This window comes from Onychomys torridus, chromosome 20 (assembly GCF_903995425.1).
Source record: "Onychomys torridus chromosome 20, mOncTor1.1, whole genome shotgun sequence".
Taxonomy (NCBI): Eukaryota; Metazoa; Chordata; class Mammalia; order Rodentia; family Cricetidae; genus Onychomys; species Onychomys torridus.
This window is the reverse complement of record NC_050462.1, coordinates 27585025-27610044: the sequence shown is the minus strand read 5'-3', so window position 1 is coordinate 27610044 and position 25020 is coordinate 27585025. Positions and strand designations below refer to the sequence as shown.

The 25020-nt window shown below is 39.1% G+C and overlaps 1 protein-coding gene across 3 annotated transcripts in view; it reads right to left on the bottom strand.

The window, feature by feature from the left end:
* Nucleotides 1-25020, bottom strand: part of Ppp1r12a (protein phosphatase 1 regulatory subunit 12A) — a 109796-nt gene that overhangs the window by 18038 nt on the left and 66738 nt on the right. The window contains exons 5-17 of one of the 3 annotated variants that reach the window (XM_036169552.1): nucleotides 24776-24920; nucleotides 19811-19885; nucleotides 19139-19227; nucleotides 18660-18817; nucleotides 17251-17375; nucleotides 10646-10861; nucleotides 9374-9468; nucleotides 8978-9082; nucleotides 7932-8099; nucleotides 7377-7556; nucleotides 1777-1867; nucleotides 497-697; nucleotides 103-280 (exon numbers count right to left, since the gene is read on the bottom strand). In XM_036169552.1, coding sequence (XP_036025445.1) covers nucleotides 103-280; nucleotides 497-697; nucleotides 1777-1867; nucleotides 7377-7556; nucleotides 7932-8099; nucleotides 8978-9082; nucleotides 9374-9468; nucleotides 10646-10861; nucleotides 17251-17375; nucleotides 18660-18817; nucleotides 19139-19227; nucleotides 19811-19885; nucleotides 24776-24920 — 1826 coding nt within the window. The remainder of the gene's footprint in view (nucleotides 1-102; nucleotides 281-496; nucleotides 698-1776; nucleotides 1868-7376; nucleotides 7557-7931; nucleotides 8100-8977; nucleotides 9083-9373; nucleotides 9469-10645; nucleotides 10862-17250; nucleotides 17376-18659; nucleotides 18818-19138; nucleotides 19228-19810; nucleotides 19886-24775; nucleotides 24921-25020) is intronic. The other 2 variants (XM_036169553.1, XM_036169554.1) reach the window with 2 other exon arrangements.

The following is a 25020-nucleotide window of genomic DNA, read 5'->3' as shown; positions in this document are numbered from 1 at the left end:
TGTGGTTGGTATGTAAAATAAATAAAAAATTTCTTAATTAGTCGCACTATTAATTAGGAGACCCGCTCCAAGGATTACTTCAAGGACAAAGTGCTTTCTTACCTCTTTCACTTTCTTTCGCTAATCCCCGGGAGTAGGCAGAAGTTATACCTACAAGACTGTTTGGCCTGTTTAGTTGACTTGATGCATAGAGCGAACTGCTTACAGTAGAAAGAGAAGAAGAAGAAGATGATGGGGTGGTTGAACTGGAGGTCGACACTGGTCTGTAACGTGTATAAGGCTGTGAACATGAAAGTGAAGACCCATTGGAATCATTAAGACATGTAAGGTACAACACTGGCTTCACAGGACACGCACTCTTCTTCTCATCATGCCAAGGCCGTTCAGACTCCAGCCAAGCCGGCCGGGTATGTGGTGCACTGCTTATGAGGCCACACAGCTCAGAGCCGTCAGAACACTCGCGACAATCTCACACGGCTGTGCTGCCCAGCATTACCTCATCGTATGTTCTCGAGTACTTCTGTTTATAGTCATCTTCTCTAGAGGCTTCGGACTCCTTCTTTTCTTCTTGTTTCTCCTTATCCTGTTTCTCTTTTTCCTCTTTTTCTTTCTCCTCATTTTCTTGGTCTCTGGTTCTTGTGGAACGACTTCTTCCTATTGTTTTTTCAGCTTCCTGAAGATCAGTCAGGGTCACCCCCTGCACACCACAAAAGCACGAATGGTGAGACACACCAAAGCTCCTTTAGAAAGAACACTTCACAAGTTAAGAAATCAAACAGGAATGCAACTTTAGTATAGCAAATCACATTCAGTTTATGAACAGCAACAAGACAGGAATTGGGGAAGTTACAACTACAGATAAGAAATGTCTCCATTGACAAACTAACAAAATACTACGAAAGATAGAAAACTCTGAATGTATGTTTCTATTTTCAGAAGAAGAGCCAATCCATATAATACACCATTTATATAATACACTACATGTATTCCTTTTCACACATTAACTTAAGGCTTGACCAAATCTTCAATAAGTAAGTACTGTTTTCAGGTTAGACCACTGAAAACAAGGTAAATGGAAAAAGTAGTTTAAGACCAAGCAAATGTAATGCTTTGAAAGGCAAGTAATAAAGTTCAAACAGTTGAATCTGTGCTATGGGGTTCCTCCATTGTGGGAAAGATACCTATCCTAATCAGAATGATGAGCAGGAAGTAAGACAGTAACTAGCCTGAGAGACATTGAACTTATATTTGCCCATTTGCTGTTTTCTATACTGAACACAGGCCTACCTATTCTCCATTCCTTCACCTCCACATATTCTTAAGACTTCAACAATTATAAGGCATCATGCGGCTGAGCGGTGGTGCATGCCTTTAATCTCAGCACTCGTGAAGTAGAGGCAGAAGGATCTCTGAGTTTGAGGCTAGCCTGGTCTACAAAGTGAGTTTCAGACAGACGGGGCTACACAGAGAAACCCTGTCTCAAAACACCCCTCCCTCCAAAAACCCCAGCATCATATGACTAATTCATTTTAACACCTATAAATACTCTGTACCAGAAAGCAAATTAGGAATAGAGGATTAAAACCAACACTCACAAAGACAAAGGACATAACTAATTAGATGTAATGTGATACCAAAGTGTATACACAAAAGCTATGGAAGGGTATCTACAACAGCCTTTATCTTTTCTGACTATTCACAAAGCAAAGTGAAATGAACAAAGAGGTCATGTATTAATTGTCCACATGCTCTTTATGTAATATAATTTACATATACCTGTGTTGACCTTCTAGACTGTCTTGCTTGTCTAGATCTTGCTTTTCTTTGGGATTCAGACTCTTCGTCCCTAACAGGAGTGAGGTATGACCTATAGCAATAAATAAAAATTGTTAGTTGGAGATTCAATATTTATGAATAGAAATATTTATCGATTTTGTGATTAAAAAAAGCATAGTGTTTAATGAATTAAAAAAACAATCTTCAGAAAATGTCTGTACCTACTTTGAAATTCATTAATGCAATGTAACCATTGTTCTTATTTAATTTTTATTTTAAATGTACAAGTGTTTTACCTTCATGTATGTCTGTACTACTTGCTGCCTGAGGCCCACAGAGGCCACTGGATGCCCCTGGGAGTAGAGTTACAGATGGCTATCAACGCCATGTGGGTGCTGGGAAGCGAGTCGAGGCCCTCTGGAAGAACAAGTAAGTGCTCCCAACCACTCAGTAAGCTCTTCAGCCCATGATTATTTCTTCCTAGACAGGAACTAGTTATACTTAATATAGCATGTTGATTTCTTCCTTGCTATATTTAATTAATTTAATTTAAAAAATAATGTAACAATTTTAAAGAAGAAACCAGAGAACTGAAGATTATGTCTTGCTCTACCGAAAGAGGCATAAACATTTCATCAGCAAAGCGCCAATTCATAGATATGGAGAGGGTGAATCTAACATCTACTGAGAAATAATTCATTCCAGGTCACTTCTCTAGGGTCCCACAAATCCACTTACTAGTACTGTCCATTTAATGGACCGAGCTCTATCATTTCTTATTATATAAAAAAGGAGGGGGGGGGTTTACCCTTTCTACACCTAAAAAATTTTAAGTACATCTTCCTTCCCAAACTTGACTGCAAATTCTTTAAAACCTCCCTCTGGCCTGTTTTGTTTGTTGTATCATTCTTAGGTGACACGTGAAGATGTCTGACTTAAAGTCTCTACTGTAAAAGTTGGAATGGGTGGATTGAGATGGGGACTCTTTACATTCCTGCTATTTAACTCGCAAACTCTGAGTACAAATCATAGTCTTTTGTTTTGTTTTGGAGACCATTCCTCTGTGTAGCCCTGACTGTCCTGGAACTCGCTTTGTAGACCAGGCTGACCTTGAACTCAGAGACCTACTTGTCTCTGCCTCCAGAGTGCTGGGATTAGAGGTGTGTGCCCAGCTTCAAATCATATTCTTGGTCACATTTCAAACAAGGGCTGAGTAAGCTGCAAGAGAGATGAAGGCTTGCCTCTAGCCACTAGGACTATTTGGGGAAGTTCAATCATCAACACCTTTTGTCACTGAACCCACATCTGTCTGGAAACATGATGGAGTTCTCTTACTGTCTATGGAGTTTGGCTCATCCCACCTGCTCTGCTCTCCTGGCTAATGGCTGAGTGGATCTTGACTCAGATGTGACTTTTAACAGGGCTCCTTGTCAGCTTTAGCACCCACCTCATTGTTATTCATTCTATTCTGTAACTGGACACTGTTCATTAAAGCACACTAAGTTCCTGAGCTGACTATTAGTTTCATGCATTTGTATTTCCTCTGTGAGCCCTTTACAACTCCAAACTCAGACAATCTAGTAGCACATGCTCAAATTCCTTGGAGTCATCCACAGTCCCCCCCCCCGCTCCCCAATTTCTTTCAGAGGGTTCCCATTCCTTTCAAATACACGGGAACGTACTTATTACTGTCCATACTTCTGTTTCTGAAGTCTGCCTAAAACTAGAATATATGCTTCATTGTTCTTGGCATCCATTTTCTTAGGTAAGTAACTGCTGATGACAAAAATCAGTGGTAAAACTTAATGGTGTGACTCAAGTGTGAAGGATCGGCTTCTTGTTGCCTCTACTATGATTGCAACAACTGAGAGCAGCTCAGGAGACCTCAAAAATGGTACCCCCCCTTTGAATGGGGGCACTTAGCAAATTTACAGAAAGGCAAAGTTACACCCCAGCAATTACTTTGACTTAAGCTGTTTTTATGGCTCTGTGCTAGCTAGTTTTATGTCAACACAAGTTAGAGTCATTTGGAGAGGGAACCTCCATTGAGAAAACGCTCCCACCAGATTTGGGCAGTGGGCAAGCCTGAGGTGCATTTTCTCCGTTGATGTGAAAGGACCAAGTTCACTGTGGGCAGTGGTCCCGGGTGCTATGAGAAAGCAGGCTCAGCAAACCATGGAGAGTAGGCTAATCAGCAGTGTTCCTCCATGGTTTCTGCATCAGCTCCCTCTCTTGGATGCTGCCCTGAGCTCCTGACCTAACTTCCCTGGACAGTGGACTACATGCTGTAAGCTAAAGAAACCCTTCCCTCTTCAAGTTGCTCTTGGCCATGGTGTTTGTCACAGAAGCAGCAACCCTAACTGAGACAGCCCAACTTTAGCATATACTGTGCAGCTTCATCTGGTTGAGTATCAGATCTTGGTCAGAAAGATGTAACTCTTCTGTTTTTGTCCTCTAAACACCTATAATCAGGCAGTTTTTACCTTGACATTGCTAAAATCCCAGAGGATGTCTTTCTGCTGTCACAGCAGGTCTACGTCTATCTTAAGGAGAAGTTCTGTAACTAAGGCATTTCACAGAAGAATTCCTTCTTACCAAATCTCACCAAAATACTTGTTTTGACCTAAATTCACAAATCAAACTTTTAATTTTTTTTTTTTTCTCCCAGAGCTGAGGACCGAACCCAGGGCCTTGCGCTTGCTAGGCAAAATCCCCAACCCTACATTTTAATTTTTTAATCTTTTTTTTTTTTCCCTGAAACTTTAATGTGTTCTAAAAGTGGAGGCAGGGGTTAAAAACAAAAAACAAAAACAATAAACCAAACATCTATCAACGTTTCCTGAGTTTGGGTTTCTCCATCACTCTTACTTGAGGTTCTACTATACATGGTTTCATCAGCACCACGGTAAAGGAACTGTGTCTGATGAGCACATTTGGGACCTGCATCCTTCCATCTTCTCTGCCACCCTGAGCTTGGTATGTCTCATTTACCACTGTCGAACAATGCTCTTTCTATCAACTACCACATTCCCTGGTTTTTACTTACATGTAACAGATATTCCCAATTTCCAACAATCACACAGAATTTTCTATGTCAAGGGATTTGAAAGGAGGAAAAGAAAACTCAGCAATCCTGGTATGAAAGTTTAAAAACATTCCCGTGTACCATAAGGGTTTAATTTTATAGCCTCTCTAGGACAATCATATATAAAGAACTGCAATGTAGAAAAGGAAGTAAAGTCATTTAACTAAAGAACTTGTCCCCTTCCTTTCCTTTTTCCTTTTCATGCGGCACATCTACTAAATGTCGCAGCTCCTTAAAGCGAGAGCTTGTCTAGTGACAGTGAGGCCATATGACTACATCTGTCACTTCAGTCTTCATGAGCTGCTCTGTGAGCAAGGTAGGAAGGAAAGGGACTGCTGAGCTCTGGCTTCAGGTCTGTATGGAAACTCTACTTCCTTCACTCTGTCCTGTGTGTAGGTGTGTGCTATGTTTGTGTGTATGTGGGGGGAACATGTTTGGTGCGTGAGTGTGTGGATGCATGTGAAGGCCTGGGGTTGACATCAGCAGCTCTTCTCATTTGTGTTCCAACTTACTCATCAAAGCAGGGTCGTTCAATTAATCCAGAGCTCGCCGGCTATAGCTCACTGGGCTAGCTACCTTGCCACAGCCTTGGCACTGATGTGGAATCCGGGATCTGAATTCTAATCCTCACGCTTATGATGGAGCAAGCACTTTATTCACTGAGCCATCTCTCCAGTCCCACGTCACTATTTATTTTACCCTTGTGGAAAATAGCACTAACCTCAATCTACCCTTTATCCCAATAAGCCTGGATTCTTTTTAAATTCACTTCCAAATTTCCACAGATGTTAAATTCTCGTAATTGTTTAACATATGCAGGAGATAAGTCGTTAGAAGGCTTGTAAAATCTGTGCACTTTAATTTTCTGTGCAGTATGTCTCCAATTAGCATAAAGTCCTGGCCTATTAACCAATATAAAGTTTTTTCTTTTTTAACTAAAGATTTTTCCTAATGATTTATTAAAAATTTATTTATTTATATTTTATGTATGAGTGCTCTGCATGTATACCTACACACCAGAAGAGGGCACCAGATCTCATTACAGATGGTTGTGAGCCACCATGTGGGTGCTGGGAATTGAACTCAGGACCTCTGGAACAACAGCCAGTGCTCTTAACCCCTGAGCCATCTCTCCAGCCCCGTAATGATTTATTTTACAACATTTTATTTTAGTGATATTAACTGAAACACTGTATTTACTTATAATGCTATTTTAATTGGTCAACCAAATTATATATTTAAGTTTCTTTTCTTCCAGAGTGAATACGTTCTTTAAAAAAAGATTTATTTATTTAATGTGCACTGGTGTTTTGCCTGTATATAATGAGTGAGGGTGCTGGATACCCTTGAACTGGAGTTACAGATGGTTGTGAGTTGTCATGTGGGTGTTTGGAATTGAACCTGGGTCCTCTGGAAGAGCAGCCAGTGTTCTTAACCACTGAGTTATCTCTCCAGCCCCAAGTAAATATATTTTTGTTTTTTTAAAATAGGGTTTTACTATACAGTTTGGACTGGCTTGGAAATCATTATATAAGCTCAGACTGGCTTTTATCTTGACTTTTCTGTCTCAGCCTCCTGGGTGCTAGGATTACAGGCATGAGCCACCATGTCTAGCTCAGAGGTATATTTGTCTTTTTTTTTTTATTTAAAAGAAAAATGAGAGAGCTATGGGAAAATGATGACAGAGAGTAACCATACTAAAATAATAGTTCTGTGTAAATATGGAATTACATATAAGATACATTATGCATTATGGTAAATAATAAGCACTTACACTGAAATATTTTCTGTCATTCTGTTCTATCTATCTATCTATCTATCTATCTATCTATCTATCTATCTATCCATTCATCATCCATCCACCCACCCATCCATCTATCCATCTAGATTCTATCACACCTATTCTACCTGTTTGATGTTAAGTTTTTTTGACTTTTCAAACAAAAATTAATTATCAGGGGGTTGTGAAGATGACTGACTTCTGGCTAAGCATACTTGCTATGTAAGTATGAGGGCCTGAGCTAAAATCCTTGGTTCTCACATAAAAGGTGGGCATGGCTGCACATGCTTCTAACTAACTAGACCTAGCATTAAGGGCCGAGACAGGTAGATCTTGTAAGACAGAGCATGTTCCCGTACGTATGTATGCAGCTGCAAATACCACAGAAATACTAAACCTCATTTCCTCAGTGCTAGGGCCTCGCTAGAGGAAGAACATATTAGGGTGGGCTCTGAGATTTCCAATCGGTCTATTGTTCCCAGCGCTTCCTCAGCACCCTGCTCTAGTCACACCTGCCTGCTGCATGCACCCCGCCATCATGGAGTCAAAGCAAACAACCCTCTCTTTTAGAAGTTGCCTTGGTCACAGTGTTTTTATCACAGCAACAGAGAAGTAGCTGATATCCTTATCACATGTCTGCGAATAACACAACAGAACAAACAAGCAAAGAGCACAAAGGAGCCCAACCCGGGCGAGCATATCAGCAGACCTGGTACTGCCAGGACCTTTACACACCTGCGTCTCTCCCTGACCTCCGATGTGCAGGAGGAAACAGGGCCGGCAGTAGTTGTAGTCAGGGTTGGGGTAGGAGCTGCAGCATTTACAACAGTTGGAGCGACAGGGATGGTCACTGTGGTAGGAGCACTGTCCTTTCCTTTCTCAGTACTATCCTCAGCCCACAAACGATCTGAGGCACTACAGCGTCATAAGCAGCAACACAAAAAGAGAAAAGGAAAACAGCTAAACAACGAAAGCCATTTCTACAAGCTGGAAACATGTGACAACAGGGATGGATTTTTTAAAAACACAAGATGAGACTTCTTGCAATTAGCAATCAAAACGCTCAACCAGAGCTGTCAAAGAAGAAAATTTTTATTTTAAGCAATGTAATTTAAGACCTTAGTTCCCCCCCCAGACATGCATAATTGCTTGTTTTAGAACCAATTTTTGCTTAAAAATGATTTTAACAAGGTAAATAAAAAAATCCAGAGCCCACATTCTTCTACAAACAACGCATGCACGTACATAAGCACACAGTAGACCTGGACACGGAATGTCTCGGGGACTCACCTGCTTTGTGTGCCTGTAGAGGAAGACCCCAGGGGAAGCTTTGCAGTAGTGCTTGTGCTGGAAAGGAGGCTTTTCTGAAGGCCAGCTGCAGAGGTAACTGTTGGTGTTGACGTGGTGCTTGGAACACTAGAACTAATCAAATCATCTTGTCTTCTACCAAAGGAGCAACTGAAGGAAAGAGTCATTTCTCTATAGACTGTGTCTGTATGTGTAGTCTGTAGTCACTATCGTATAAATCACACAATTTCACACCAGGAAACAAACTGTGTTCCTAATCATAACCACCAGCTCCAGCACCAAGAGTTGCATCTACAACTTGCTAGAGTATAGATTAATTTCACCAATTGATAGTTTAGAATTGTATGCCTCCTCCAAATGCCTTCAATACAGTCAATACTGCACATTTTTAGAATATGCTTGATCATATGGTCATGCCAGGCTGGTCCTAACATAAACGTGGAATGGACTCATTTAAGAAAAATAAGGCACCTGACATTTCTGAAGAAAAGTTTTTAGCCATGCGTTAAATCCTGAGGAGTGACTCATGTCTACATAACATGTGTTCACATCTTCTCCTTTCTCAGCTGAGAGAAAGTTCTTTTTCAGTTCAGTTTAGTTCTTTTCTTTCTGCACAGAACTGAAGTAAAAGTTTCCTGCTCTCTGAAATAGCAGCCCCAAGATTCTAGATGGAAATGTTTTCTAGCTCTGAGTTCTAGTCCAAACAGAAATGTTCCAGGTCATAGGCAATGGCTATGTCAATTATGGCAATGACCCATCTCAGCTGACTTAGTCAATCATAAGAAGTTCCACAGAAGTGTCAGAATCTAAAGGAGACTTCATAATACACCAAGTTCAATTACATACACATGCAGAGGATAAGTCAGAGCAAGCCCATAGCATCTTTAAATATAAACTGTGTTTCTAAATTAAAATTTAACACAAAAAAACAAGATAGGTTAGTTAAAGGAAGATTTGCATAACCGATGTTAAATTGAGGGCTGTTTTTATAAGAACACAGAGAAGCCACTAACAAACTACATTATTACCTTCTATGGTAAGTAGATCCTTCATTGATTGAACTATTTTTTTTAAGATCATCTTCCCATTTTCTTCTCGTATAAGAACTACTTGTTCGCAAACTTGAAGAGTCTCTGTAAAAAGAACATCTTCAGATTCTGGTAGATTCTCTATTAGTGTCCTCTTATTTTACAACTTTTCTCTTTCTCTGGCTCAGCAACAATGCCTTCTTAACTATTTATGAACACACTAAGCCTGTACATCCTTATCACCTCAGGACTATGCAACCAGTGTTCTGCCAGGACAGTCTTATCTCTTCCTGAAACCCCCATCCCACAACAGTTACAATCCTCTTACTAACACCAATGGTAGACAATAAAGGTTCCTCGAGGAATGCATCCAATCATCATCCTGACTACATGTACCTGTTCTCTTTCTCTTCAATGTCAGATGTACTGGCTAGTCTCCTCGGGATGGTAGGTGCGACATATGCAAGTCTTGTTCCTTTACTGTCTTTCTCCTGACAACAGGAAAAATCATGCATGAAACAATTGTGTGTTGAGAATATTAGGAAAAGGTTTTCTGTAACGTACACTTATATGACCACCCAATTTACTGTTCAGTATTGCCAGAGTTTACTTCCTGAACTTCAGAACTGATACAATCGATCAGGTGCTGCAAAAGCAATAGCTGGTTCAACCAGTTTCCTTAGGTTAAAATTAGAAAATAATTTACTATCAAACAGGAAGAAAAATTCCTATTAATGACTTTTTCTAAGATTTCTATAAAGCTAAAGGTAGTGTAATAAGTTGTTATTTCTTTTGAAGAAATAAGGTTCAAATATAGTTCAACAAGGAGTCACTTATGTTATATAATCTGTTTACAACTATAGCAATACATGATTTAAAATATTAAGACATTGACATTGACACAGTACCAAGTATACTTGGAAAAAATGGGCAATAAAGTTATAAAAAAGCAAAAACATTAAAGTGAATGGAAAAGAAATTTCATATTAGAATGTCTAACATAAAGTAACACTCAGGGAAAGAAAACTGTATTAAAACCCCCCCTCACAAAACCTAGAAAGTCCAATCACAGTAGGAAAACAATTTTGAGGCGCCCATTTGGTACAACATAAATACTGTCCTTCAAAATGTAATTAAATTGCTTATTAAGGCCAAGATATTTGTGTCAGATCAGAAAGCTGGCCTAGCAATTGCAGATAACAGATGAAAGTAACTTCATCATGATCACATACTAGAAAAATTTCTATTTCTTAACTCCAGAAAAACGTATTCAATAATAAACTAACAAACCTATTTATTCCCTAATATATTCTATTATAAGAAGTAGGATTTTGTGGGCTGGAGAGATGGCTATGTGGTTAATAATGCTCGATGCTCTTGCAGAGGATCTGGGTTTGGTTCCTAGCACCCACACATGCTGATCCACAATCATCTTTCACTCCAGTCCCAGAAAATCCAACATCCTCTTCTGACTTCTGTATTAGACACTTATGTGATGCATATACACAGATGTAGGCAAAACACTCATGAATATCAAATCAAATAAATAAATCTGTAAGTTGGTATCTAGGATCTAATGATGCCTAGTAGAAAATGTATCCGACCCGCAGATTTTGTTCCTGGAAAAGCAGTTCAAGTTTATTGAAACCAGATTACGAGACAGATTACCTTTTCTTTATTATCCAAAGAGGAGGAAAGTCTTGGACTTGAAGCGGACCGTATCACACCTGCAGTGTCTTTCTCCTTCTGGGCCTCTTTTGATGCGGTGATTTCAGCCAGTGCACCGTAACTGCCTGTCTTTCTAAGTCCTAACCTCCATGATGCAGGAGACTCATCTTTTCTTTCTTCTTCTTTGGGAGAAATTTTTGTAGTTGAAGTTGGAAACTGTTTTCATTTCATGAAGGATAAAAACAACAAGTTATCAAAACCAGTCCTTAGTTTAGAAATAATTAGTTTATAGATAATGTCTATAATTTTAAGTGACAGTTTCAGGAGAGAACACATTTACTAAGGTTAATGTCTTAAGGCAAAAATACAAAAATATAAACCTTAAGGAGTAAACAGACCACCTTTCCAGAGGTTAGCTTTACAAAAAAACACTACACACTTCATATCACACGGAAAATTAAGATGCAGATATAGAATAAAGATGAGCACACTGTAAGGACTTAAACCATGCATCTTTGGAACCAACACTCATACGAAGCTTGTTATATTGTAGCCCCATGTCCATTCTTGCACACAGAAAGCCTCACCATGGATTTTGCGCCCTTACTGGGCGCCAGCACAATGCCAGTTCTGCGCAAGCCCTGCCTCCATGCTGCAGGGTCTACTGACTCCACAGGCATGAGAGAAGCAATGAAATCAAACTAAAGCCAATGAAAATAAGACAGGTCAAGAGATCCAGACTGAAAGCATGAAAACAGAACAAGGAAGTTAAAAGGAAAAACAACAACACTTTCCCCTACAGTCCAACTTTATAATAAACTAATGCCCAGTAACTGTGTGATGGCCTGACCTTTGAAAGCCACTAAAACGAATTCTAGCTTCAGCAAGAGGTAATTGGGAAGAATCTAATAAAGAAAATTACAAACCAGCTAATGGCATACAGAGCAAATATAGCATATTAGTGAACAAATTACTGCATATGAATTTTGTTCAGTGATTTATACAGCCTAGGTAAAATTTTTTTCTAAGTACATTTAGTTCAATAATATTTTAAATACAACTTTAAATTTACTGTTTAATTTTCCTAATGAACATTAATTTCAACATTTTAGTTAAAAACCATTTTTATGCAGAAATTACTCTACTTCCAGGGTTTTTCAGCAATACTAAAAGTACATTAGTTATTCTTAAATAGTTTCACTGATAACAACTTCATCTTATCAATTCAAGAATTTTAATGATCAATGTGCAGAGAGGAGAATAGAACAACTAAATATAGCAAGGTATTGTTAATGAAAAAGAAAAATCTCTTTTATTCATGGTCAAAATTTCATAAAATCTGCTAGTTAACAGAGCTTCGGTTACAGTGACAAGATGTTAGCAGACCAGTTCTTTAGAATTCTTCTGGCACAGGATTAACTGTCCCCCATGGGAGAACTTACCCTTCTGGAGGTGGGGGTGGGTGGGTGGGCAGGTAGCAGGAGGAGGGCTAAGAAGGGGATCTGAGGCTGGTATGTAAAATGAATAAAAAATTCTTCTGCTACATCTTGTAATGAATTTTCATCAATAGTCTAGTTAGTTCACACTTCTCCAAATGCACACTGAATTATTTCAGGATATGAAACAAAGAAACAAGAACTCTAAGGAGAAATACAGTAACATCTCCTGGACACTACATAAGCTGCCAAGATCTTATCTGCACCTAAATACTTAACAAATGAAAAAAAGCAGCAACTAGCTAGCTCTGCCCTTTCCACTTTCCTCCTTGACATTGTCCCAGGACGCAATCCAGGCTGATTCTGACCTGGCAACCCTTCTGTCTCAGTCTCTCTAGGGCTGGGATTCTAAGAATATGCCACCATGCCTGGCTATAAATGCATGCAGACACGCACACCAAGCCTGAGACTTTGGTGATATTCTATGCAGTGTTGTAGGTACTGGGCAAAAGCTTACTGATTTCTGTGTTAAAGGTCTACACTTTGGTTTTACAAAAACACTGATTATGAATGAATGTGCCTATGCTCCAATAAAAGTTTATTCAAGGACAATGGAATTTGAATTTGTGTCAACAAAGTAGTATATTAGATATTTTCTCCAAGCAAGTATTTAAATTCTCAGAATTAACTGTTCTTATTCACTGAATATCTAGTTTGCTAAGCAGAACAGTAATTTTATGAAGTCTGATTTGTGCTGTGGGTATAAGCAGTATGCCAATGTAAGTGTACTAGTGTAGGTGGCATTATAAAGGTGAGGCGATTCTGTTCAGTGTGAAATAATGTAATCAGAGCATTTGAGGTAGATGCATAGGCAGCACTTTGCCATCAAGAAAAAGCTGGCATAACTTGACAGAAAAGAAACAGTGAGCGACAGGCATGATTTCTAAGAGGGAAGGAACTGATCACTTTAGTTTCATGGCACTCGTGTACAGAGTAAAACAGGAAATGAGGGTAAATATAGAATGCCTTGATTTCTAGGGCAATAACTTATGATTTATTTAGTAGTAAGGAATTACAGGAAATATGTGAACAGTGCTGTTACTCTGGCAGTTAATGTTGTGAGTACATTTAATGATGATGACATATTGAGGAAAGATTGTCCACGGTGATAAAGAATATAAGTTGGTACATAGCCTATGTTCCAAATGCAATTTTAAGAAGCCCGTTCTGTAGGTGAATAGAATGTAAGTCTAGGACTAGCAAGATGACTCAGTAGGTAAATGCGTTTGTCATCAAACCTGGTAATCTGGGTTCAGTCCCTGAATCTCATGGGGTGGGAGGAGAAAACTAAGTCCATAAGTTGTTCTCTAACTCTACACATGCCATGGCACACTGGGGCAGGTGCACATACATAACAGACAGACAGACAGACAGACAGACAGACAGATATAGATAGATGGCTTTTTAAAATTAAGACATTTAAGACTAGGTAGCTGGGTGTGGTGGCGCATGACTTCAATCGCAGCACTTGGGAAGCAGAGGCAGGCGGATCTACAGGATCTACCAGGCCAGCCTGGTCTACAAAGTGAGTTCTGGGACAACCAAAACGTACACAGAAAAATCCTGTCTCAAGAAAAAGGAAAAAAAAAAAAAAAAAATTTAAAACTAGGAATTTAAGGTTGGACTGGACTAGAAAATTGCAAATTTTAGAATACGCTTAGTAAATTTAATACTTAGCTTGAAAGAGAAAACTAATTTCAACCCTTGGCAGAAAAAGAAAAGGAAGGCTATCTAGGAGCAGACTTGGAATACTTCTGTTCAAAGAGTAAGCAAAGGCAGGTTGCTAGCCAGAAAGAAACAAAAGCAGTCTGAAGAATAAGAAAGTGGAGATGTTGCATCCCACTATAAAAACAAAAGAAGAGACTTTCAAGTAGGTAGTTATAGTTAAGTATTTCAATAGGTTTCTTCATGTACCATGTCAAAATGGAAGGTACTTCCTAACATCTGGACCATCTGGATCTAAAGCCTTGATGTATAAACGGAGACTCACCATCTATTAAAAGACAGCACTCCTGCCCCGGCTGTGTCCAGTCTAAAAGAGCAGTAGCAGTGTTTCCACTGTGGGGTTACAGCAAGACAGGCCAAACACAGAGCTTAGCCTCGAGCAGACATGAGCAGACATTTGTTCATGTGGGCCTCTCCTGTCCAACGCTGTCTGCTGTCTGTCTGCTTTGTCATGATGGAACTTCATTTTGCAGGAGGTGCAGTTGGAGCAGGGACTGACAAAATGTGGCTGGTAAGCCAATGCCAGTCCTTCCTATTTTTCCATTGCAAACAAGCAAAGAATGGTCTTAACATTTCACTATCTAGTAAACAAATAGAGCTCACACTTTCTTGAAATTGTGAATTGTCAGAATCCCAACAATACTTTCTTTGACTAGAGAAGGTTCCAAAAACTTATTAGCTAACAATTTGAAGTGACTATTTATTTTTTTCATTTCAGTTCTTTGTCTTTTTTTGTGTGCTGAGGATGAAATCCTGAGCATCATGCACACTAGAAGAACTCTGCTCTTAACCTGTACCCCTGGACCAAGCTGACACTTTCAAACATAAGATCCACACAGATTATCAGGATGGCATTACTCATATGCTTCTCTTTTAGTTCAGGATTGAAAACTTAAGGCAAGATAAACGAACCCATCAATTCCCTTGTATAAGACTATACATATGTGACATTTAATAGTGTATTGCTTGCTTCCATGTGTGATCTATTCCTTGGGGTGAGTGCACACATACAAATCCATAGTCTAGGCTCTTATAGACAAGACTGGACAGTCTAAGATAACTCTGTGTCAATATTAAAAGCAGAAGAGTGTTTTCAAACCTAATTAGAATTTAAGTAAGCTTGCATTTGTTAAGTCTCTAATTGTTTATAGGCAAAACCTTAAAAACACTAAATACTAAAGTAGATCAAAAAGTCTAAATACTGTTAAATACAAGTTATACCATACTGTAAGACTCTAAATATGATCAAGGTAAGTTACATGAGATTTTCCAAATATGTAAATTATAGATATGTATGTTCAATTCAGTTTAATTACAGAATCAAGACGAAGATTTGAATTAAGCTTTTTTTCTTTACAGGAATGATATTCTTTTTCCACTAAGCTTACACAGATACAAAGTACTTTCAGTTAGTGTATTCAGTGTTAGCTGAAAAGTAAGCTGAGTCTAAGGCTAGGCCTGAGGAGGACAACTGAACACAAGTTTACTACAACTTTTTCTACATCTTTGTGAAAGGAATTGCTCAAATTATCAAAAAAGAGATAGCTGGTATCTGGCCCAGATATCAGCAGTGGCATATGGGAACTTGAAATAATCCTATTGTGTTTCTTAACAGACAATAAATCCAAACATCTAAATGAAAGAGACACACACTTAGTGTTCATGGAAGAAGTATATATATGACAGTTGTAGAAGTAAAGTAGAATATAGTTCAGTTAAGCTTTGCTGATGCTAGTTATAACCTGACAAGTCTTCAAACTGGTACCAGAGTTTCAGAGCATTCCATGTCAAGCATATGTAGTTATCCCCACGTGAACTCGGGTTCTAAGGGACTGAAGAAGCCCTCCCTCGGTTCTAGAGCAGTGAGGACACCACTTACTCCAATCGCTTTCTGATGTTCTAACTACACACCAGGGACACCTATAGAGTTCCAGCACTGAGAAGTTACGTTTTTTTCTTCCTTAGACGTTTCCTAGGTTTGAGTTTTGTTTATTTCCCGACTACAGGGCACTAAACATAGGGTTTTATGAATGCTAGACAAATATGCTACTACTGAGTTATAGCCCCACCACTCAGTTTTAGGAGAGAGTTACACTGATGATGCAGTTTTAAAAATTCCCATATATACAATTTAAAAAAAATGAAAACTTCACATTTTAACCAACTTGCACATGACTGACAGTAGGGAGTAGAAAGACAGTGGAGATTTAAAATCAGTCCTCAAATCCCTTCAACTCAAACACTGCCAGATACACAACAGAACAACAGATACAACCACCAAATACAATGTCCAGTTTCTAGCTGGACTTACGGTTTGAAAACACAAATCAGTAAAAGATACTGCTGAACAATCTGGAAAACCTGCACACTCACGCACATACTCATTAGCTTAGATTATTATACAGATCATATACTGTGTATTATAGCAAAGTTAACTCTCCTAAGCATGATTATTTTACTGTGGGAATGAAGATAACATGTCTGCACCTGGGACACACAAACTGACATATTCAGGGTAAAATTTAATGGTGACTGCAATACACACATTTTTAAGTGTTCTGGAAGAAAAAAAAACTGTGTATTTTTGAGAAAGGCACAAGTGAGCCCACTGAGGCAAGTAAGGGTTGCTGAGGACAAACATGTATGAAGAGACCAGAAGGTCAAGGAAAGCAAAAACTCTTCATCACTGTGTTTACAAAGAACAGCACACCCTGGGAAAACAGCTTTGGTGTAGAATGGAAGGGCAATGGAAGAAACACCACCAGCATTTTGGGATTATCCTTCATCACTGGTCTGCTCTTGTCTCAACTAATTTTTACAGTGTTCATTTTATTTGTCTTTGTTTTGTTTGGTAAAAATCACAGTAATTAGCTCAAAATGAAAGTAAGTAACAAGGGTAGAGGTCTGGTTTTCTAATGTGCTTTTACTGGCATATGACAGTGGCATGCCAGGTGCCTTGCATGAGTTGGAAAAACATCTACATTACTGCTTTTTCCCTGACTTGTGGGCCTTCACTGGCTTTTCATGCTGTGCTTTCCAAGTGAGTAATTACCAGAATACACCTCTAGTTAAATGAGACAAAAGACAAAACTGGAGCTTCTCAAAAGAAGAGCTTAACAGAAATAAAAATTACCATGCCTGCCAATTTTCATATTGCAAAAGCTTTTGATTTCCTGCCATACTTTATTAGCTATTAAGTACAGTGTCAACTTACTATCAATTGCAAAAGACAAAAAATAGGACACTATGTCACAATTCAGAGGAAATGACAAATTAAGAAGAAAAATATGGTATACTTTGAAACAACTATAAACTATAAACCAGTTAGTGCAAACAGTACGTAAACAGAATACTTGTATGCTTCATAACAGAGTCTTGGCTTACCTTTTTAATAGGTGACGTAGGGGTCCCCTGACTGGAAGACAGAGTAGGTGTTGTAACAGCTGCAGGAGCTGCTTGTGTGCTGGAAGTGTGAGCATTAGTTACAGAAGCCATTGGTTTTGCCTTATCTATTAAAAACAAACAAAACATTAAGAGTTGAGAGTCTATGGAATTAGGCTCCTGTGGCTCTTCCCTTATTTCTATCCCTGTGTGTGTGTGTGTGTGTGTGTGTGTGTGTGTGTGTGTGTGTGTCTGTGCACACAGATGCCCAGAGCCAACATATGCAGTTCCTCAGTGAACCGGAGGCCTACCAACTCCAGCTAGTCTAGCTAGCTGGCTTCCCCAGGAATCTCCTGTCTCTGCGTCCTGAAGGCTGGCATCCCAAGCAGCCATTGCCTGCCTGGCTTTCCTATGGGCTCTGGAGCTCTGAATTCTGATCTTCATGCTTCATCGGCTGAGCTCTCTCTCTCTCTAGCCCATCAAGAAGGTCTGAAAGGAGTTTCTAGAAGTCTGTCTTTAGGAATGCAGAACTTCAAATAACATTAAAAAACCTTTAACAGCCATTAATTTTCTAATGGATAAGTAACTGTTATTCAAGATCATTATTCCAGTAAATCTAAAAAGCTACTTCAGACAATTTATACTTATGTCAATATGGCTAAGTGTCCCAGAGAATATGATTTTCTTGACTGCAAGAATTAATGTACTTAACTTACAGGGTGTCATTAAAAAAAAAAAAAAAAACCACCCATTATCCCTATATTTCAAGCACTGTTGTAGGCACTGAAGATAAATCAACCAACGAGAGTGTCAACTCTCGTATTATAATACAGTTCTTACACATTTCTTGAGTGTACTATAAGAGTACAGACATGAACTAAAAGATTATTGAAAAAAACCTCATGACTGCTAGTACACCTGAAATCTCAGTAGTTAGAGTATGAATGTTTATTACATTGCACTTTGGCGTATCTTCAAGTTTCTCAAAAGAAACCAAGTGCTCCATAGTGTCAAGGGAGAGCAGCTTGTCTCCGCAGCCCTCCTCTCCTTGAGCACGTAGGGAGAATTTGGGAGGCCAACAGAGCAGCGTTCTGGGCTAACGGACCACAGGACTCAGGAGCTGTGCTCCTCAACTGCTGGGAAGCTGCTCTTCTCTATCTGCACTGTCCTGTAGGGTCCTAGGACACTCTGAGAAGCCTCTATATCACCTGCTTCAAATCTAAACGCACATCAGCAAGAAGCAGATGTGAGCCATAGCCTCCCCACAGGCAGGCAACAATAAACTCACAAGTTCCCAAGACAGACATGACAGGAATGAAGGAGCCAATAAAAAGCTTACACTGATGCCTGTTCCCATGTTACTTCCAACTGCAAGGCCAGTACAACCATCACGAACGTGCTTCTCATCTTACCAGCCTCCCCTTCCGACTCTGAGTCGTCCTCCTCGTCCTCCTCGCTGGAGCAGCTTGACTCATCCTTCTTCCCTTCTTCCTCTTCGTCGGCCTTTTCTTGTTCGAGAGACTCAATGCGAGATGCATTTTTTTCGGGCTCAATAATCAGTGTTTCTTTGCTGTGAAAGGAAAACAAACTTCAACAGACTGTAAACATGAAAGGTTCAAATACATTAATTACTCTTTTCCCTCAGATCCACAGCAGGTGCTCCAGTGGCCACCGTGTTAGTCCACTCATTTTCTTTTTTCTTGTTTGTTTTGAGACAGGGCTTCTCTGTACAGTTTTGGTGCCTTTCCTGGATCTCACTCTGTAGACCAGGCTGTCCTTGAACTCACAGACATGGGATTAAAGGCTTGTGCCATCACCACCCGGTGTGTTATTCCATTCATAGAAGAACCTTGCTTCATCAAGACAAAACTTTGCTTCATCATTTACTCACTTTTTAAAAGTCTTCTGTGGTTGATTATTTTCCATATTTGCTGTTGACTCAATTAGTGGAGATTTCTTATCCCGTTTTTCGCTATGGAGCTTTATCCACAGTTATGCAAAGGAAAGAAGGGTAACATTAATTAGCAAAGTACAGAGTACAAAGAGAAGGAAGTTATAAAGAAATTACATCTTAAAAAGATTTAAATTTTAACTGCAAAGAAAAAGCTTGAATAACACTTGGCAATTTAAATAAAACACAACAAACCCCAGGAATTAAAAAGAAAAATGTCCATTTTTCCACTTTCAGCTCACTTCTTATGGTGGTTACTGACAGTAACTTACTTAGACTCTATCTCCTAGTTATGGAATTCCCTGCTTGTTTGGGGCCTTCAATTTTAAATTCAAAGTTTATAGTCAAGTCACATCTTTAAAGCATATTGTCTTAGGAAATTAGAAAACATGTCATAAGTACTCATTTTGTTAAAGACAAGAGGCAGAAACAGGCGACCAACAAAGTGGGTGACACATCACCCCCACCCCATACTCTAACCCACTACCGTCCTGAGACTGCTAGAGTAACTTTAAAACAGTATGAAACGGCACCAGAGCACCTCAACTGCGTGAAACTCACAGCTTTGAGAATTCATTACTATAAGCGATTTTAGCAATCAAACAAACATACCAGATTTTGTTTTTTTTGCAACTCTTCTAGATATCCTAAAATGTCTTCATCTGCTACATCAAAAGCTGTCTGGCCCTAGAAAGGAGATGAAAAGTAGTAAAAAGTCAGTAAATCATGAATTTTGATAAATATAAGTAAATCACAATTTTGAATAACTACAGAGAAATCTAGGTAACTGTGTGCACACATTTCACTCATGTAGGTCTCTATGCACGTGTGTGAGCACCCATGTGGAGCTCAGAGGGCAACATGGGATCTGTCTTTATCCCTTTCTTACAGACAGGTCTTCTCTTACAGGTCTGGAACTCACCAAGTAAGCCAGGCTGGGCCAGTGAGCTCCAGATTCCCCTGTCTCTGCTACCCACCACACCCAGCTTTTTATATGGGTTCTGGGGACTGAACTCGGGTCATAAGACTTGCAAGGAAGCACTTCAGTGACCTCGCTAACTCTCCAGGCCCTGGAAACATGTAACATAGAACTCCAATGATACATGAGAACTCATGTGAGAGAATAGCGCAACAGAATACCTTCTGCATGTTTTAGCACCAGAACGACTCAATGTTGTATATGGATTCAATGTTAAGAGAATATTTACAGTTGCAACTTCTACAATTTTAGAAAACTTTCACCACCCTCAAAACAATGTTTTCCCCATTTCTCGTAACCAAGGCAACCACTAACCTATGTTGTATTTGCTTATGCTAGACACGTTACATGAGCCGAACCATACAATATTCCTGTGGAGAGGTCTCTTTTATATGTACATTTTATTATACAGCTCTATGTACATGTGTCTGTGTATATGCAGCTCTATTGTTTTCCATGTGCTGTAACATGAATCTATGGATGTAAGTACATGCCAGTGTCATGTAGTTATATATACTATTTTATGTGCATTGCTGTTTTGCCATGGGTGTTGGGTTCCCTAGAACTGGAGTTACAGACAGTTGTGAGCTGCCATGTGGGTGCTGGGAATTGAACCCAGGTCCTTTGGAAGAGCAGTCAGTGCTCCCAACCTCTGAGCCATCTCACCAGCCCCTAGACAGGTTTCTTTCACTTCATATGCTGCCGAGATTAATCTATGCAATAACCTGTATTACTTGTCCACTCCTTTTCACTAAAGAAAAGGCATGGTGTACACATCTTACTAATCTAAACCAGCAACTGCTCATTTGCATTGGTTTTCTGACTATGAAAAGAAGCATTACTTGGATGAAGAGCAGGACTGCTCCCACAGAGGATCCAAGTTCAGTTCCTTGTGTTCACACTGGGTGACTGCCTCTAACTCCAGTCCTAGGGGATCTGATACCTCTGGCTTCCACTCTAATGCACCTGCACTCAAGTGTGAATACTCACAGACGCATGCACATACAAATAATTCAAATAATAGCCAGTCTTTAAAGAGGCACTGCTATGAAGGCTGTTACACAGGTGTGTGTGGGGGGGGGCAGGACGACAATTTCCATGTTAAAAGTGAAATTAATGAGTCATGTGGTAACTCTAGGTTTTGAGGTCTTTTAATTTGACTATTTCCTAAAAAGTAAAATGTTCATGTGCATGTGCATGCATGTGCTTATTCAGCAGCCTCAAGTATTGCTTAGTTTAAAAATTAGTTCAAAGGAACACTGCCAGTGTATTTGTATTCTCTGTGGAAAAACACTCAGTGTTTTAAAAAGTCACTTTCCTCTACCAAACCAAGGGGTAAAACTTTAACATCTCTCCATTTCAGTTGTAAGCAGTAAAAGCTAAGAATTAAATTGACTTCAAAAACAAAAAAAAAAAAAAAAAAAAAAAAAAAAAAAAACCCAAACCAAGATCTGTTATAAAATAACTGGTTTAGAATTTTAAAGGCAGAAATTCCAGTTTTGATATGTTGTACTCTCTGTACAATTAGCTCTAAAATGTTTGAAGCTCTACATTTTAATGCAACTTGTATTTTTAAAAATCATGTCTTTATGTTCAGATTAACTCACTGATTTCTTAAAAACTTACCAACACTTATGAATAAAATCCCATCATGAATTTTATGAATTGTAATTACATTTGTGCAGTGGTTAAATGCAAAGGGAAGAATTTCTCTTTTTAACAGTTAGAAACTGGGTTACCTCACTAACCTTTCTTTTCATTTTCTCCCTGGATTAATCAATCTACTTTGCAAACTGCAGCTGATAGAGAATGAAAACTAAAGTAAGATGCGGGCTACGAACAGAGAAAAGTTCAATGCACACAGCAGCCCACCACCACCTATGAACATCCATCCTTCGGTAACACAAGCATGAGCTCCATGCAGTCTGTAAGACACTAGGGAGCCAGTGAAGCCTGACCACGACGAGACTCGCAGCAGCAGCAGCATGTTCCACAGCTTTACTGATGGCATACAAGCACAGGAAGGCACAGCTTAGTCAGGGAAAGCAGCTGCACACAACGAAGGAGGACACAGTGATAAGACACTGGGAAGGAAGAAAGTGTCAAATCAAAACAACAAAGCAAGCTGCTTGACAAATCAGCTCAATACACCTACTAATTAGCAAAGCCACAGTGCTGTCAAGGGCATGGTTTAAATCCAATGTCAGTCTCCTCATTTTTTCTTTCTCACTTGTTCTAAATGAACTGTATTTGCAGACATATTTACATCTTTAGAACTACCAGTGAAGTAGTTCCAAAAACTGTTCTGATCTCTCAGTGTTCAGCTGGAAGGGCCTGAGTGGTAACTGCCAGGGTCATGGAGGGAAGAGAGAGGATGTGGGGACAGAACCCAGGTCTGCACTGCGGCATCTACAATGTGACTTCACAGCAAGTAAAAATGAGGTCAGACGGGAAAACAAACACCTGCGCCTTAGCAGCAGAAATACTTAAACCTGTATGACATCAAGCTAATAAGATGTTCTAATCATTGTGCATTGACAGAAACTCCAGTAAGAAAATTACTATTCATGATATTAAAAAAGAGACAATTGCTGGAGAGATGGTTCAGAGGTTAAGAGCACCAACTGTTCTTCCAGAGGTCCTGAGTTCAACTTCCAGCAACCACATGGTGGCTCACAACCATCTGTAATGAGATCTGGTGCCTTCTTCTGTGTACATAATAAATAAATAAATCCAAAATAAATAAATGGGGCTGGAGAGGTGGCTCAGAGGTTAAGAGCACCGACTGTTCTTCCAGAAGTCCCAAGTTCAACTCCCAGCACCCACATGGTGGCTCACAGCTGTCTGTAATGAGATCTTCTGTATACATAATAAATAAATCTTTAAAAAAGAGAGAGACAATAGGTACGTTCTAGTAAAACAATTATTTTAATAAGCCAACAAAGCAAAATAAAAACTTTTCTGTTTAAAATCAATATTAAGAGTTAAAATGACAAATGTTTTACAGTTTGCAGACAAGTTAAAAAGTTGAGAAAAAATTTCTATTTACTCTTAGAACATCATTTCCATGTAGACTTTTATAAACTTTATAGGATTTGTACATTTTCTATATTATTTCCATTAAAAAAATCTTTCAGTGTGTATGGTGTGGCATGTATATGCATGTTGGTATGCATGTGGGCCCTGAATCATGTTCTCTACCGTTAATTCATGTAAACACTCACAGTACTTTATGAGCATTACTTGACGTTCTAAAGAAAACAAGGACGCATGAAATATGTCTGGAGAGATGCTCAGAGGTTAAAAGCTTTGACTGCTCTAACGGGAAACAAGTTTAAGCTCCAGAGCCCATGTGGTGACTCACAACCACTATAGCTCCAGTTCTTGAAGATTTATGATGACACAAGAAGCTGCTATAGGTAATAAGAAAACTCAATGTGATGGAATAAAATGATTTTATGAATAATTATGAATTATACCTAAGAAGATGATTATAGGCCAAATGCAAAATTAAATAATTCTTCTCGTATTGATTATATATTACATGTGTCTCAGAGAATATCAACCCACCTAGGGAAACAGCATGTTCACACTCAGAAGTTTGATCTTTTTGGAAAACTGTTTCAATCAATTAAAAAAACTACCTCCTTGTCTTTTCTGGAAGTCACTATTACTAAATAAACCAATTATCAGCAGTACCCATGTGAGTAAGTGGCCTGTAAGGATACTCGAAGCTGGAATGCAGAGGAGAGCTCAGACAACAGACAGAGCATATACTTTTAAGCTTTCAACTCTGAATACGTGAAACCTGTTTACCAACATGGAGTAGGAGACTAGCTAGCAAGAATATTGCTGTCGTTGACACCACTTGAAAGGGAAAAGTGACCTAAGAAACCTGGTGACTTGAATCTGCATGTTTTTGTAAAATTATGATGTACAACATTTATTTTTTCCCTCATTTCCTTTATCCAATTACGGCTCATTAAGTAAATCATCTACCAATGGAACTGTTTTCTTGTAAATGCCTTATCTCAATAATCTCGTTTCAGTATCCACTATCACTTAGCTACCGTGAGCAGGCTAGTAAGATTATCATCAGGCACCCGGGGCGGTGTAAGCCTGTAATCTCAGTACACGGGAAGTGGAAGCAGGTGAGTTCAACATAAACCTCAGCCACGTACAGACTTCAAGGTCAGCCTCATGTGAGAGAGACCCTGTCTCAAAACAAACAAGCCCAAGCCTTAAAGACAATCAGCCAAAAAGAATGGGAAACACCACAGTTCACGGTTCCAACTTCTACTGACAGCAGCAAACATTTACACAGACACATAATTAATTTATGAGTACCGAAAAATACAGCAGTGGTGCAGGTACTCAAATGTTCTGCACACGTATGACAGATGATTACTCAAGGAGCTCTAACTTCCTTTTCTACAGAACAGAGACAGACACCTCATTTGGAAGCCAAATCAACTTCGACCTTAATAAATGAATTCTTGATGGACAGCAGATAAAGGTCACATAATTCATAATCTTGAATTACCACAATGTGGTTAGAATTTGGGTTCTAGTTAAGTTCAAATGGTGAAAAGGCCTACCACTTTGTTGACCATGTCCATATCACACAGGTTGTCCACTAAAATCCGACACGCTTCTTCTTTACCCCAGTGAGCTGCAGCATGAAGAGGCGTCCAGCCATCGTAATCTTTAATATTAACATCATAGCCTGCCTGTATTAAAAGTCTAAAGAAATTACAGGGAATTAGATAATCATTAAAATCTAGAAATTAATAAACATGACCAATAGCCTTCTACCATGCAATTTAATCACAATTTACAATTT